Source organism: Ahaetulla prasina, chromosome 2, assembly GCF_028640845.1.
Source record: "Ahaetulla prasina isolate Xishuangbanna chromosome 2, ASM2864084v1, whole genome shotgun sequence".
NCBI lineage: Eukaryota > Metazoa > Chordata > Lepidosauria > Squamata > Colubridae > Ahaetulla > Ahaetulla prasina.
In genome coordinates, this window is record NC_080540.1 from 134,055,318 (window position 1) to 134,069,074 (window position 13,757).

Below are 13,757 nucleotides of genomic sequence, written 5' to 3' on the forward strand. Positions count from 1 at the left end.
GAGCTGGAGGCTCGAAGGAAGGGGAAGGGGAGGGGCGGCTGAGAACGGGCTCGTTTAAGGCTCTTCCAAAGCAGCCCTGCTGAACCGCTACGGAGGGGAGGGAGAGCGGGGCCGGCTAGGCTCCAGGAAGGCAAAACGGGAGGCGTTCGTCCACCGGGATAGACTGCTGCTGGAGCTGGAGGCTCGAAGGAAGGGGAAGGGAGGGTGGCTGAGGACGGCCCCGTTTAAGGCTCTTCCAAAGCAGCCCTGCTAAACCGCTACGGAAGGGAGGGAGAGCGGGGCCGCAGTAACTGAGAAAAGCCTGACGAGGGGCGGCTGGGCTACCTTCTGGCCTCGCGAGTCGGCCGTCCGTCCGTCCGTCACTTCTCGGCTCGGCAGCCGGTTTTGAAAAAGGTTCCGTCGCTGGGTTTCGGCGCTTTTGGTTTTTTTTAAAAACACCACCTTCCCTTTTCTCCCTAGTTGGGGCGTTTCCCAGTTCCTGTTTTTTTCCGCCCTTGCCTGTTGAGTTTTACCTGACAAGTTTCATGCGCTTCCCCTCGACCTCCCCTCCCTCCCTCCGTCCCTTTCCCCTTCCCCCCTCCCCTCCCCTCCCCTGTCTTGTTTGTAGCCCCAGCGTCCCCTTTCGGTTGTATTTAAATCCAGAGCTTGAAACCTCCTCAGTGGGAGGAGAGGAAACGTGCGATTTGGCAGCTGACCGCACTTGCACGGGCTGGGTAAGGAGAGCCCTAGACGGCCTGCGGCGCCGGGGGGGGGGAGGGAGAAAAAGAAGAAGCAGCCAAGAAAAAAGGGGTGGGGTGGGGTGGGGGAAATGAATTTAGGAGGCGGCGTGTGTGTGTGTGTGTGTGTGTGTGTGTGTGCTACCGCACCACCCGCGAGGAATGCCAGCTATTTCTTTGAAGGGGCGGGTGTGTAGCCAGGCGCCTCCTTCCTTCGCTTGAAACCCGGGAGGGGTTTCACTCTTCGCTCCCTGCGTGTGTATTTGTCAACAATTATAACTCTTCGGTCGGGGTCCCCTGCCTTGGCTCGCCCCTCCCTCGTGCCCTCTCTGTCAACGCTGTCAACAATTATAACTAGCGGGTAATTGTGCGTGAGGGGTGTCTTGGCGTGTGTCCACATAGGAATAAGACGCATGCGCGCACTAACGAGAGCTAGCTGCCTGCGGTAGAAAGGACTCGCTGCAAGAGGAAGGGCTGAACGGCTTGGCTCGAGTATAAGCCGAGGGGGCGCTTTTCAGCACAAAAAACGTGCTGAAAAACTCGGCTTATACTCGAGTATATACGGTATATTGTAATGCTTTATATAGCAGTGTATAGGCTCTGGGTTTGCAAATCACCCCTAGTAATTTCGGTGGGATGTTGCAGGCCTTAGTCATACTTGTGCCATATGCAGCATTCTGCCTAATTAATACCATAGTAAGATTAATACTGATCAATTTCGGCATGTATGACATGCAATTAAAGCTCAGTTTTAGCTCAGGATATCTAATATGGCCAACGTACTGCTGATCTCATCCCACTAAATAGGAGGTATTTGCAATATACAGTAATAGCACACAAATCAAGATATTTAATAGGTTTGATGTCAGTAACAAGTTATTAATTTTCTTATATAAAATAGATATGGATGTTCCATGTTCCAATAAGCTTATTTAGTACTTGAGGAAAAATATTCAGATAGTCCTAGCTTAACAACTGCTCTGTTTAGCCACCATTCAAAGTGATGATGGAACTGAAAAAGTTGCTTTATGACTGTTGCTTATACTTCTGACCGTTACAGCATCCCGACAGGCAAGTGATAGTTTCAAGTATTTCACAACTGGCAGGCGTTTACAGTTGTTGCAGCATCTCATGGTCACATTTGCTGTTTGTGCACTTCACAGCCGGCTTCCGTCAATGGAGAATCTGGCAGTGAAATTGCAAGTTGCAGTCACATGACATCTTGCTTCATGACCATTGGTGATCTGCTTAATGACCACAGTGGAAGTGAGGTCATGTCCATTATGATCACATGATGCGTTGCTTAACTGTCACGTTGCTTAGTGATGGAGTTGCCAGTCCCATTTGTGGTTGTTAAGCAAGGACTATCTGTGCAGGTAGTCCTCGACATACAACCGTTCACTTAGCAACCATCTGAAGTTACAGTGGCACTGAAGAAGGTGACTTATGATCGGTTTTTACACTTATGACTGTTGCAGCATCCTCATGGTCACATGATCAAAATTTGGGCCTTTGGCAATTGGTGTGTATTTATGATAGTTGCATTGTCCTAAGGTCATGTTATCACCATTTGTAATCTTCCCAGCTGGCTTCCAACAAGCAAGGTCAATGGGGGAAGCCAGAATCACTTTATGACTGCATGATTCACTTAACAACTGCAGTAATTTACTTAACAACTGTGGCAAAAAAGTTATAAAATGGGGCAAAACTCACTTGTTTAGCAACAGAAATTTCAGGTTCAGTTGTGGTCCTAGGTTGAGGACTATCTGTAATGTCATCTGAAGAAATTAGATGTGGAATTTGGAATTCCTGACTACTTGTTTAGAAAAACCCAGCTAGCATTACAGAGAAATGAAATATTTTCTAAGAGTGTTTGTCTCATTCACACTGAAAGACAAATGTAATTTTGTTGTAGCTTCTAACTGTCCATGGGCGCACTAAAGAACAGAAAGGACCTCTTGTTGGTGTGGCTTCCTGGGAGCACATACAGGCTGTGAGGTAAATACCCATAGCTAATCTGGGGAAGGGACCCTGTACATCTGAATGTGTATAGATTGATTCACTGTATTTGTATCTCATCTTTTAAATAATTACTGCCTCCCAATGGGTCCACATGAATTAAAGCAAAGAAATGGACTCTTGTTGTTAAATTTACTTTCTGCAGAAGGCGAGACTTATTAGAGAAGAGGAATAGAGGGGCTAAGAAAGGCAGGAGATTAATTTCTCACAGCCGGAATGAAATGAAATTGTGAGTCACTTACTGGCATTTAAGTCGATTTTCCTTTCCTGTTACTCTTTTTTGACTATCTGTTCTTGAACTATGACATCTTGACCAATGGGAAAGGCCAGAGGGTTCTGCCCTTCAATTCTCTGAGACACATAATTATCAGTAGGACTTGAATATTTTATCTTGGAAGGAATATTGTATCATGGAAGGGAGAGACAAGGTTCTTGCTTTTGGTCCTCAGTTCAGTGTACATTAGGAGGTTTTTTCTAGATGCTGAAAGCCTTCAATTTAGAGAAAATATTGTTTGGTGAGTCTAAGAGTTTGCTGCTCTTAAAAGGTTTTGATTTCTATTATTTATGCATTACCTTTCCTTTTCCATTTGCTGTCATAGAAAGGCTGTAAAAATCCCTGTTTTTGCAAATGGGAATATTCAATACCTCAAAGACGTGGAACGGTGTATTCAGAAGACAGGAGTTCAGGGCGTGATGAGCGCAGGTAGGAAAGAAAAAGAAACTCTTCAATCTCACTGTTGAGGTTAAATGAAACTAAATACTCTTGCTCATAGTGCAGTTATCTGGTGTTTCTGTTGCTTTCATTATCCTTTAAAACAGTGATTTACCGTATATACTCGAGTATAAGCCGACCCGAATATAAGCCGAGGTACCTAATTTTACCACAAAAACTGGGAAAAACTATTGACTCGAGTATAAGCCGAGGGTGGGAAATGAGGCAGCTACTGGTCAATGTAAAAAATAAAGATAGAGCCAAGTAAAATAACATGAATATTTATTTGAACGAAAAACAATAAAAGTGCAAAAGGGGGTCCCCAAAAAGAATATGGTATCAAAAATACAGTATCTTTAAAAGTAACAGCAACCAAGCTAACGAGAGCTAAAATCCCTCAAAACTCTCCTCCTCATCATCTGTTTGTCCAAACAGAGCTTCAGCTACTTCAGCGCCTGTGATGTTATCCGCATATACGTTGTCATCATCACTGAGTTCACAGTCGTCATCATCACTGCTGTCACCCTCATACAATGCGCTGTCTTCACTGCCATCCATAGCATTACTAATGCCACATTTCTTGAAGGCACGTTGCACCATGTCCTCTGGAATATCTTCCCATGCATCACGAACCCACTGTGCTATTAGTTGTATGTCTGGCTTTCTCAGATTTCCAACTTTTGTCAGTTGAGCTTGACCAGATGTCATCCATTCATGCCACATCCTTCGCACACGGTCCTTGAAAGGTTTATTTAAACTGACATCTAGGGGCTGCAATACAGATGTAAGCCCACCTGGAATAACGGCCAAAGTGACTTGAGATGACTTTGCCAATTTTTTTATGTCATCAGATATGTGGGCTCTGAACATATCCCAAACTAACAGTGATGGTTTTTTCTTTAAGGCTGCTCCTGGTCGTCCGTTCCAAATTTCTTCCAGCCATTTTTTTGTTCCATCTTCATCCATCCAGCCTTTAACATGTGCACGCACTGTAATTGTGGCGGAATTTTACCTTTTTAGGCAAGGTCTTTCTTTTAAAAATAATAACAGGCCTCAGCTTGGTTCCATTAGCCAAACATGACAGAACGACTGTGAAATGGTTTTTTTCATTTCCTGTGGTTCTTAGTAAAATTGTTTTGTCTCCCAAACTTGCCACAGTTCTGTTGCTTGGAAGATCAAAGGTCATAGGCGTTTCATCCATATTTCCAATATCTTGAAGGTCATAGTTATGGATCCTTCTTTGTTTTATGATGAATGAATGGAATGACATCACTTTTTCATCAAGGTCTTTTGGCAGCTTCTGTGCAATCTTTGTTCTTTGCCGCAAACATAGGCCAAACCTATTCATGAAGCGGTACACCATCCTGCTGATGCAACAAATTTTTCAGTGCCTGGTACTTTAAATTTTTCTTCTTTAGCCATTTGAAGGGCACGTAAGCGAATTCCCATACGTGTTACACAGTAACCATTTTGACGACACTCCATAACCCATTCATGCAATTCAGTCTCTAGAGCCCCAAATGGACTCGTTAAACCACGTCGAGCTTTTTTTGCCTTTGGAAGCTTTTCCAAGTCAGCTTTCATTTTCCGCCACTCCTTACTTGTTTTCATCAACACAAAATTCTACTTGCAATACTGTTATTGCTTTCTTCTGCTCTTGACACAACCTTAAGTTTGAAAGCAGCTCAGATGACTCATGCTTTTGTTTTGATGGTCCAGGATTAGAAGTACTGGGATCCATTCCTAACAGGAAAAAAAATTATTACGACGTCAACTGCCATCAGGAAACCATCACCCCAGAAAGCTGTCCAAAGAGACCCATGGACGGCAAGCTATCTTTTCCAAAGGCGAAAAGAGGCGAGTGAGAGGAGGGCGAGAGTGACAAACGCCAAGGGGCGAGAGGAGGGCGAGAGTGACAAACGCCCCCTTTTTAATAAGGGAGACGATCAAGAAAAGGTCTTATTTTAAAAAGTTGCTTCCCAATACACTTCACAAAAGGTTGATGATATGGATGACACAGTCATCCATTTTCATTCCTACCGTTCCTTTTCTTTTCTTTTCCAGTCTGTGTTTTCTGGAAATGCTGTAACTATCACACAGCATTTATATAACCCTGCAACACATCATCACAAGAGACAAATACCGTACATTTGTTTCTATACAAATACGCTTTCAGGTCTCTTTATATAAATGTGTTTTCGGCTTAGAACGGGTTGTATTGATTTTCCTTGCTGTAACCCTTCCTGCTAATATTACAAATATATGGGAGAAGGGCGGTATACAATTATTATTATTATTATTATTATTATTATTATTATTATTATTATTATTATTATTATTATTATTATTATTATTATTATTATTATTATTATTATTATTATTATATGATGATGATGATTTTTTTGCATTGGACAGAGCGAGCTTCAGTTTACCAAACTTTGTATCTTTTAATGAAACGTGTTAGTCTGAAGGGACTGTTTGAACTCACAAAACACTTGCAACTTTTAGTTCCGTGTTGAGGATTTTGGAAAGCAGCCCAGCAATATTTATTTATTGCTCGGACTGCTCTTATTTTCACTCCCCTTTTCTTTTCTTTTCCTTCCTCCTCCTCCTTCTCTGCCTCTCTTCGCCCCCACCTCCCGGGATCCTTGCGGTCAAGGTTCTGCCCTGCCTTACACCAGCCGCCCACCCATGCCAAGGTCTCCTGGCTCTTTCGCCTCTGTAAGCAGCGGCTTCTCGGCAGCGTCGCCCCCCTCCCCTCCATGGATCGGCTCCTTCCCCAGCACTGAAGGCATCCTTAGGAATACACCTCCACCTCCAGGAAAATAAAAAGAGGCAGAGAAGGTAAATCGCCCGCCCCGTTCGGAAAGAAAGGGGAGAGGACTCCAATGGAAGAAGGGAGAGGAGAATTACCAATAACAAACACAAAGCGCTGGGTTAGAGGTGCCTTGTCATGTACAAGGAGATCAGAGAGGGCAACCACCGTGAAACAATAATCAGACTCAAAACGGGCTGCTTATTTGCCATTTGCTCTGGGTAGAACGGGTTTTTTTTTTAAAAAAAAATTGGTTTGGAGAAGGAAAGCTAATTTGCTGATCTGCGCGAGGGTCGGTTTCTTTTGCCTCCCTTCTTCTTCCTCCTCCTTCTTCCCACCCTAGCTTGCAATGCCCCCATCTCTCCTCCTCCTCCTCCTCCTCCTCCTCCTGCCCCCCTCTCGGATTCGGCGTTCATTTCTTGCCTTTGTGGAGCGGAGGTGTTGGGGGGGAGGGTTTGGGAATAGATTTGGCAGAGGAGATTACCGTAATTTTGCTCACTGTTGCTCACTGTTTACTTTACAATGTTCACTCGGGGAAGTGAAACGCAAAGTATAGTTAGCCTGGAAAAAAACTGAACCATGTGACTGGCGGGAGAGAAGGACGGCGCCGGGAGGGGCGGGGGGGAGAAATTGTTTGTTCTTGCCGTATTTCTCCGCTTTCCAAGAGGCTTTTCTTTTTCACCTCTTTCTCCCCACCTCCCCAATTTCCATAGGGGGAAAAAAAAACCCTGGGGAAAACTTGGCAAAAAATAAAATAAAATAAAAAGTACTGAGTGCAAATGTTTTTTTTTTATACTGTAGTTGGAGTTTTCCACGCTTTTTCACATTCAAGGCAGCATTCTCCCCCCATCCCTCGCTGCTTTTCCAAAACATGCTTTGAAACCTTTGCATTTTATTGGGATGTATTCGTGACAAACGCCCCCTCCGCCCCCTCCGAGGGCGAGAGGAGGACGAGTAAGAGGAGGGCGAGAGTGACAAGCAAATAAAGAGAGTTCTTCTCGCCCCTTGGCGTTTGACACACTCGCCGTCCTCTCCGAAAAGCCGAAATTGAGTGCGAAGCGGCAGTGGGGGTGGGTGGGTGGGTGGGGGGAGGCCGCCGTGAAGTGCCGGCTGGGGGAGCCCGGGATTGAAGTGCCGGCAGGACGAGCCCAAATGCTGCCGGCATGCTTTGCCAGCTCGGCCGGCTCGTTTTGGGGCGGCGGCTGGCCTCCGGCGTTTTCTTCCGCCGCTTTTTGATGGCGGCGGCGGCGGTGGTCGGCGGAGGGGGCGGAGGGGCGTTGACATTTCGCCCCTCTCACTGCCCTCCTCTTGCCCGCGGTGGGCGGAGGCGTTGTCACCGCCTTCGAAAGCCGAATTGAGTGCGAGCGGCGGGAGGCCGCCGTGAAGTGCCGCTGGGGAGCCCAGGAGCCAATCCCGGCTCCCCAGCCGGCACTTCACGGCGGCCTCCCCACCCCGCCGCCGCACTCAATTTCGGCCGGAGAGGAGGGCGAGGGTGACAACGCCAAGGCGAGAAGAACTCTATTTGTTTGTCACTCTCGCCTTGGCGTTGTCACCGCCTCCTCTCGAAAGCCGAAATTGAGTGCGAGCGGCGGGAGGCCGCCGTGAAGTGCCGGCTGGGGAGTCCAGGAGCCAATCCCGGCCCCAGCCGGCACTTCACGGCGGCCTCCCCACCCCGCCGCCGCACTCAATTTCGGCCGGAGAGGAGGGCGAGGGTGACAAACGCCAAGGCGAGAAGAACTCATTTGTTTGTCACTCTCGCCTTGGCGTTGTCACCGCCTTCGAAAGCCGAAATTGAGTGCGGCGGCGGGGTGGGGAGGCCGCCGTGAAGTGCCGCTGGGGAGCCCGGGATTGGCTCCTGACCCCCAGCCGGCACTTCACGGCGGCCTCCCCACCCCGCCGCCGCACTCAATTTCGCCGGAGAGGAGGGCGAGGGTGACAACGCCTCCGCCTCCGAGGGCGAGAGTGACAAGCAAATAAAGAGAGTTCTTCTCGCCTTGGCGTTGTCACTCGCCCTCCTCTCGAAAGCCGAAATTGAGTGCGGCGGCGGGGTGGGGAGGCCGCCGTGAAGTGCCGGCTGGGGAGTCCAGGAGCCAATCCCGGCCCCCAGCCGGCACTTCACGGCGGCCTCCCCACCCCGCCGCTCGCACTCAATTTCGCCGGAGAGGAGGGCGAGGGTGACAAACGCCAAGGGGCGAGAAGAACTCTATTTGTTTGTCACTCTTGCCCTCCTCTCCGAAAAGCCGAAATTGAGTGCGAAGCGGCAGGGGGGGAGGCCGCCGTGAAGTGCCGCTGGGGAGCCCAGGAGCCAATCCCGGCCCCCAGCCGGCACTTCACGGCGGCCTCCCCACCCCCACCGCCGCCGCACTCAATTTCGCCGGAGAGGAGGGCGAGGGTGACAAACGCCAAGGGGCGAGAAGAACTCTATTTGTTTGTCACTCTCGCCCTCCTCTCCGAAAAGCCGAAATTGAGTGCGAAGCGGCAGGGGGGGGGGAGGCCGCCGTGAAGTGCCGGCTGGGGGGGCCCGGGATTGGCTCCCGGGCACCCCCAGCCGGCACTTCACGGCGGCCTCCCCACCCCCACCGCCGCCGCACTCAATTTCGCTGGAGAGGAGGGCGAGTGACAACGCCAAGCGAAGAACTCTATTTGTTTGTCACTCGCCCTCCTCTCGAAAGCCGAATTGAGTGCGAGCGGCGGGAGGCCGCCGTGAAGTGCCGGCTGGGGAGTCCAGGAGCCAATCCCGGCCCCCAGCCGGCACTTCACGGCGGCCTCCCCACCCCCACCGCCGCCGCACTCAATTTCGGCCGGAGAGGAGGGCGAGGGTGACAAACGCCAAGGCGAGAAGAACTCTATTTGTTTGTCACTCGCCCTCCTCTCGAAAGCCGAAATTGAGTGCGGCGGCAGTGGGAGTGGGTGGGTGGGTGGGTGGGTGGGGAGGCCGCCGTGAAGTGCCGGCTGGGGAGCCGGGATTGAAGTGCCGGCAGGGCGAGCCCAAATGCTGCCGGCATGCTTTGCCAGCTCGGCCGGCTCGTTTTGGGCGGCGGCTGGCCTCGGCGCTTCCGCCGCTTTTGATGGCGGCGGCGGTGGTCGGCGGAGGGGCGGAGGGGCGTTGACATTTCGCCTCTCACTGCCCTCCTCTTGCCCGCGGTGGGCGGAGGCGTTGTCACCTCGCCCTCCTCTCCGAAAAGCCGAAATTGAGTGCGAAGCGGCGGGGTGGGGGGAGGCCGCCGTGAAGTGCCGGCTGGGGGAGCCCGGGATTGGCTCCTGGACTCCCCCAGCCGGCACTTCACGGCGGCCTCCCCACCCCGCCGCCGCACTCAATTTCGGCCGGAGAGGAGGGCGAGAGTGACAAGCAAATAAAGAGAGTTCTTCTCGCCTTGGCGTTGTCACCTCGCCCTCCTCTCGAAAGCCGAAATTGAGTGCGGCGGCGGGGTGGGGAGGCCGTGAAGTGCCGGCTGGGGAGTCCAGGAGCCAATCCCGGCTCCCCAGCCGGCACTTCACGGCGGCCTCCCCACCCCGCCGCCGCACTCAATTTCGCCGGAGAGGAGGGCGAGGTGACAAACGCCAAGGGCGAGAAGAACTCTATTTGTTTGTCACTCGCTGCGTTGTCACTCGCCCTCCTCTCGAAAGCCGAAATTGAGTGCGGCGGCGGGAGGCCGCCGTGAAGTGCCGGCTGGGGAGCCCGGGATTGGCTCCTGGACTCCCCAGCCGGCACTTCACGCGGCCTCCCCACCCCGCCGCCGCACTCAATTTCGGCCGGAGAGGAGGCGAGGGTGACAAACGCCAAGGGCGAGAAGAACTCTATTTGTTTGTCACTCGCCCTCCTCTCGAAAGCCGAAATTGAGTGCGGCGGCGGGAGGCCGTGAAGTGCCGGCTGGGGAGCCCGGATTGGCTCCTGGACTCCCCAGCCGGCACTTCACGGCGGCCTCCCCACCCCGCCGCCGCACTCAATTTCGCTGGAGAGGAGGCGAGGGTGACAAACGCCAAGGGCGAGAAGAACTCTATTTGTTTGTCACTCGCCAGCGTTGTCACTCGCCCTCCTCTCGAAAGCCGAAATTGAGTGCGGCGGCGGGAGGCCGTGAAGTGCCGGCTGGGGAGTCCAGGAGCCAATCCCGGCTCCCCAGCCGGCACTTCACGGCGGCCTCCCCACCCCGCCGCTTCGCACTCAATTTCGGCTTTTCGGAGTGGAGGGCGAGGGTGACAAACGCCAAGGGGCGAGAAGAACTCTATTTGTTTGTCACTCGCCGAGGCGTTGTCACCTCGCCCTCCTCTCGAAAGCCGAAATTGAGTGCGGCGGCGGGAGGCCGCCGTGAAGTGCCGGCTGGGGAGTCCAGGAGCCAATCCCGGCCCCCAGCCGGCACTTCACGGCGGCCTCCCCACCCCGCCGCCGCACTCAATTTCGGCCGGAGAGGAGGCGAGGGTGACAACGCCTCCGCCCCCACCGCTGGCAAGAGGAGGACGAGTGAGAGGGGGCGAAATGTCAACGCCCCTCCGCCGACCACCGCCGCCGCCGCCGCCGCCGCCGCCGCCATCAAAAGCGGCGGAAGAAAACGCCGGAGGCCAGCCGCCCAAAACGAGCCGGCCGAGCTGGCAAAGCATGCCGCAGCATTTGCTCGCCCTGCCGCCCAGCTGTTCCCGAGGGCAAAAAACCCTCTCCCTGGGTCGGCTCTGCAAGGGTAGACTCGAGTATAAGCCGAGGGGGCGTTTTTCAGCACAAAAAACGTGCCGAAAAACTCGGCTTATACTCGAGTATATACGGTAAATCTTTTGAGCAGAGATCAGCTGTGCCAGAGATGATAAACATAAGTAATCCTCTGTCAAGACTCCTGGTGACTTTAGGGACATAGTGATGTAATATTCTTGCAACAATATTGAAGTAGGTTTCTCATTGCAATTCTAGTTGGTGTTTCTTCCAATCCAAACATTAATACTGACCATTGGAAAAAATAGGACAGTTACTGTAGTGGATAATTCACACAAAAGGCACCAATAACCGAAGAGAACTCAAAATGATTCATTTTTTTTTTTATTTATTTAAATTTTTATACCGCCCTTCTCCCGAGGGACTCAGGGCGGTTTACAGCCAGATAAAATGACAGTACTATTACAAAATAAATACTATTAAAAATACCACTAAAAAACTTATTCAAATTGGCCGCAATTAAAATTTAGCAAATAATAAAACCCATTCAAAACCCATTCAAAACCCATTTAAAACCCCTTAAAAACCCACGAACTTTAAAAACTAATCCAGTCCTGCGCAGATGAACAAATAAGTTTTAAGCTCGCGACGGAAGGTTCGGAGGTCCGGAAGTTGACGAAGTCCTGGGGGGAGTTCGTTCCAGAGGGCGGGAGCCCCCACAGAGAAGGCCCTTCCCCTGGGTGTCGCCAGACGACACTGTTTCGCTGACGGCACCCTGAGGAGTCCCTCTCTGTGAGAGCGCACGGGACGGTGAGAGGTATCCGGTAGCAGTAGGCGGTCCCGTAAGTAACCCGGCCCTATGCCATGGAGCGCTTTGAAGGTGTTCACCAGAACCTTGAAGCGCACCCGGAAGGCCACAGGCAGCCAGTGCAGTCTGCGCATTTTTAAAGCTGGGAGTTAATAGCAATAGCACTTAGACTTATATACCACTTCCTGGTGCTTTACAGCCCAAACTAAGCAGTTTACAGAGTCAGCCTATTGCCCCCAACAATCTGGGTCCTCATTTTACCCACCTCGAAAGGATGGAAGGCTGAGTCCACCTGGCGCCAGTGGGGATTGGACCCCTGACAGTTGGCAGAGACATTGGTCTCTTGCATCCAGATGAACCAGGAAAAAGAGCTCCAAGGCTGCACAGGCATTACATGGAATCTTGATGAAAGAATGCATATGCATTAATAGGGAACCCATAATGAAAAAATTGCTTTTCTACTGATAACTCTAAGGAAGACATGGGTATCGTTCATGGTGTGAAGACTTAACAGGTACATCCTTTGGAATGCATAGTGCTTTAAGAGATCATTAATGCTGAACAACAAGGTGTTTTTTTAGCGATTTGCAGGCCAAGGAACCTATTAGTTTTTTTAAAAAAAACAAACTCCTGGACACCTTGATTTGAGGGTAAAGCTCCAGTGATAGAAAATTGGCTGGGTTCAAGTGATCTTTTTCCCACCTCAACCCCTTAGTCTTTCAAGGGACTGTATCAAGTTCTTGGGGAGCCCTGGGTTCCACGGAGCACAGTTTGAAGACATCTCCCATACAAGATTTGAATGTCTGGCTATTATAACATGCTTATTGAATAGTTTATTTAAATATGAATTTGAGTTTGCATATAAAATCTATTGTTTTAGATGGAGAAACAAAAGATATGAAATACGCTTGTATATACATATTAACACCTCTTAGCTTGCATTTGGATTCTTGAAGAGAAGTGCTTTTCCTGAAACATTGGTGATTATCCAGGAGTGTGAAAATGGTTCATCTCAAAATAGTTTGATCACAAAATTTTGCAAAGCGTCCTGCTTTCAAGCTGTCAAGAGGTATTGAAATTTATGTATTTAATTTATTTATGAAATTTATGTGCCACTCATCCTGCTATCGAGCAAATATGGGCGGCTAATGAGTATTTTAAGCTTGAAATGCTTCCACAATGTGTGAAACAGCCCATTTTTCAAAACTCGTGCTTGAAAGCAGTTTAATATGAAACATTTTGTACACCCCTCCCTATTAACAATAATGAAAGTGATTGAAATCTTAATTTTGAAAAGTCGGGGTAGTCAACTAACTATGTTAACTGTGAAGTTCCATGAGAACATCAGATAAATAAGGCTTCACTAATTTCACAGAAGAGGTAAAATATTAGATTAAAACAATTTCTGTGGTTCTGAAATAGCAAGAAATGGATTTTAATTTCATGTTGAGAAATATGAATGAGTGAGCAACATACAGTTAGTCCTCATCAGTCGTAATTAGGACCGGCAACTCCATTACTAAGGAATGCAGTTTTAACATGAAACGTTACATAACAATGCCCAACTTACCTCATCAGCTGCGGTTGTGAAGTGAATCATGCATCTTATTAAGCATGACATGACAATACCGCAACTTGCAACTTCCTGCTGGCTTTCGCATTGACTTGCTGGTTGGAAGCCGGTTGTGGAATTCATACATGGCAATCACATGATCATGTAATGCTGCAACCATCATAACTGCTTGCTCGTTGTCAAGTTCCCAAACCATGATCACGTGACCGTGAGGACTCTGCAACAGCTACAGATTCAAGGAGCAGTTGAAATTTTCCTTTTTCAGCTCTGTCATAATTTTGAGCAGTAGCTGAATGAACAGTCAGTAAGCAAGGACTGCCTGTAATTTAGTCACAAATTCGGGTTTCCAATGTGTGATTGCAGAGATACTGAGAATATGGAATATTTGGATGACAAGTTTGGAAGCAAGAGAAGGAAGTGCTTAACTTGCTCTCTAGCTCCCAGCAGCACCAGCTAATTCCCATCGGGAATCCTT

The 13,757-nt window shown here is 49.7% G+C and overlaps 1 protein-coding gene across 5 annotated transcripts in view; it reads left to right on the forward strand.

The window, feature by feature from the left end:
* Positions 1-13,757, forward strand: part of DUS1L (dihydrouridine synthase 1 like) — a 31,306-nt gene that overhangs the window by 8,532 nt on the left and 9,017 nt on the right. For 4 of the 5 annotated variants that reach the window (XM_058167007.1, XM_058167004.1, XM_058167006.1 and 1 more), the window contains exons 6-8: positions 2,632-2,714; positions 2,881-2,964; positions 3,335-3,438. In XM_058167007.1, the coding sequence (XP_058022990.1) occupies positions 2,632-2,714; positions 2,881-2,964; positions 3,335-3,438 (271 nt within the window). The remainder of the gene's footprint in view (positions 1-2,631; positions 2,715-2,880; positions 2,965-3,334; positions 3,439-13,757) is intronic. The other variant, XM_058167005.1, reaches the window with a different exon arrangement.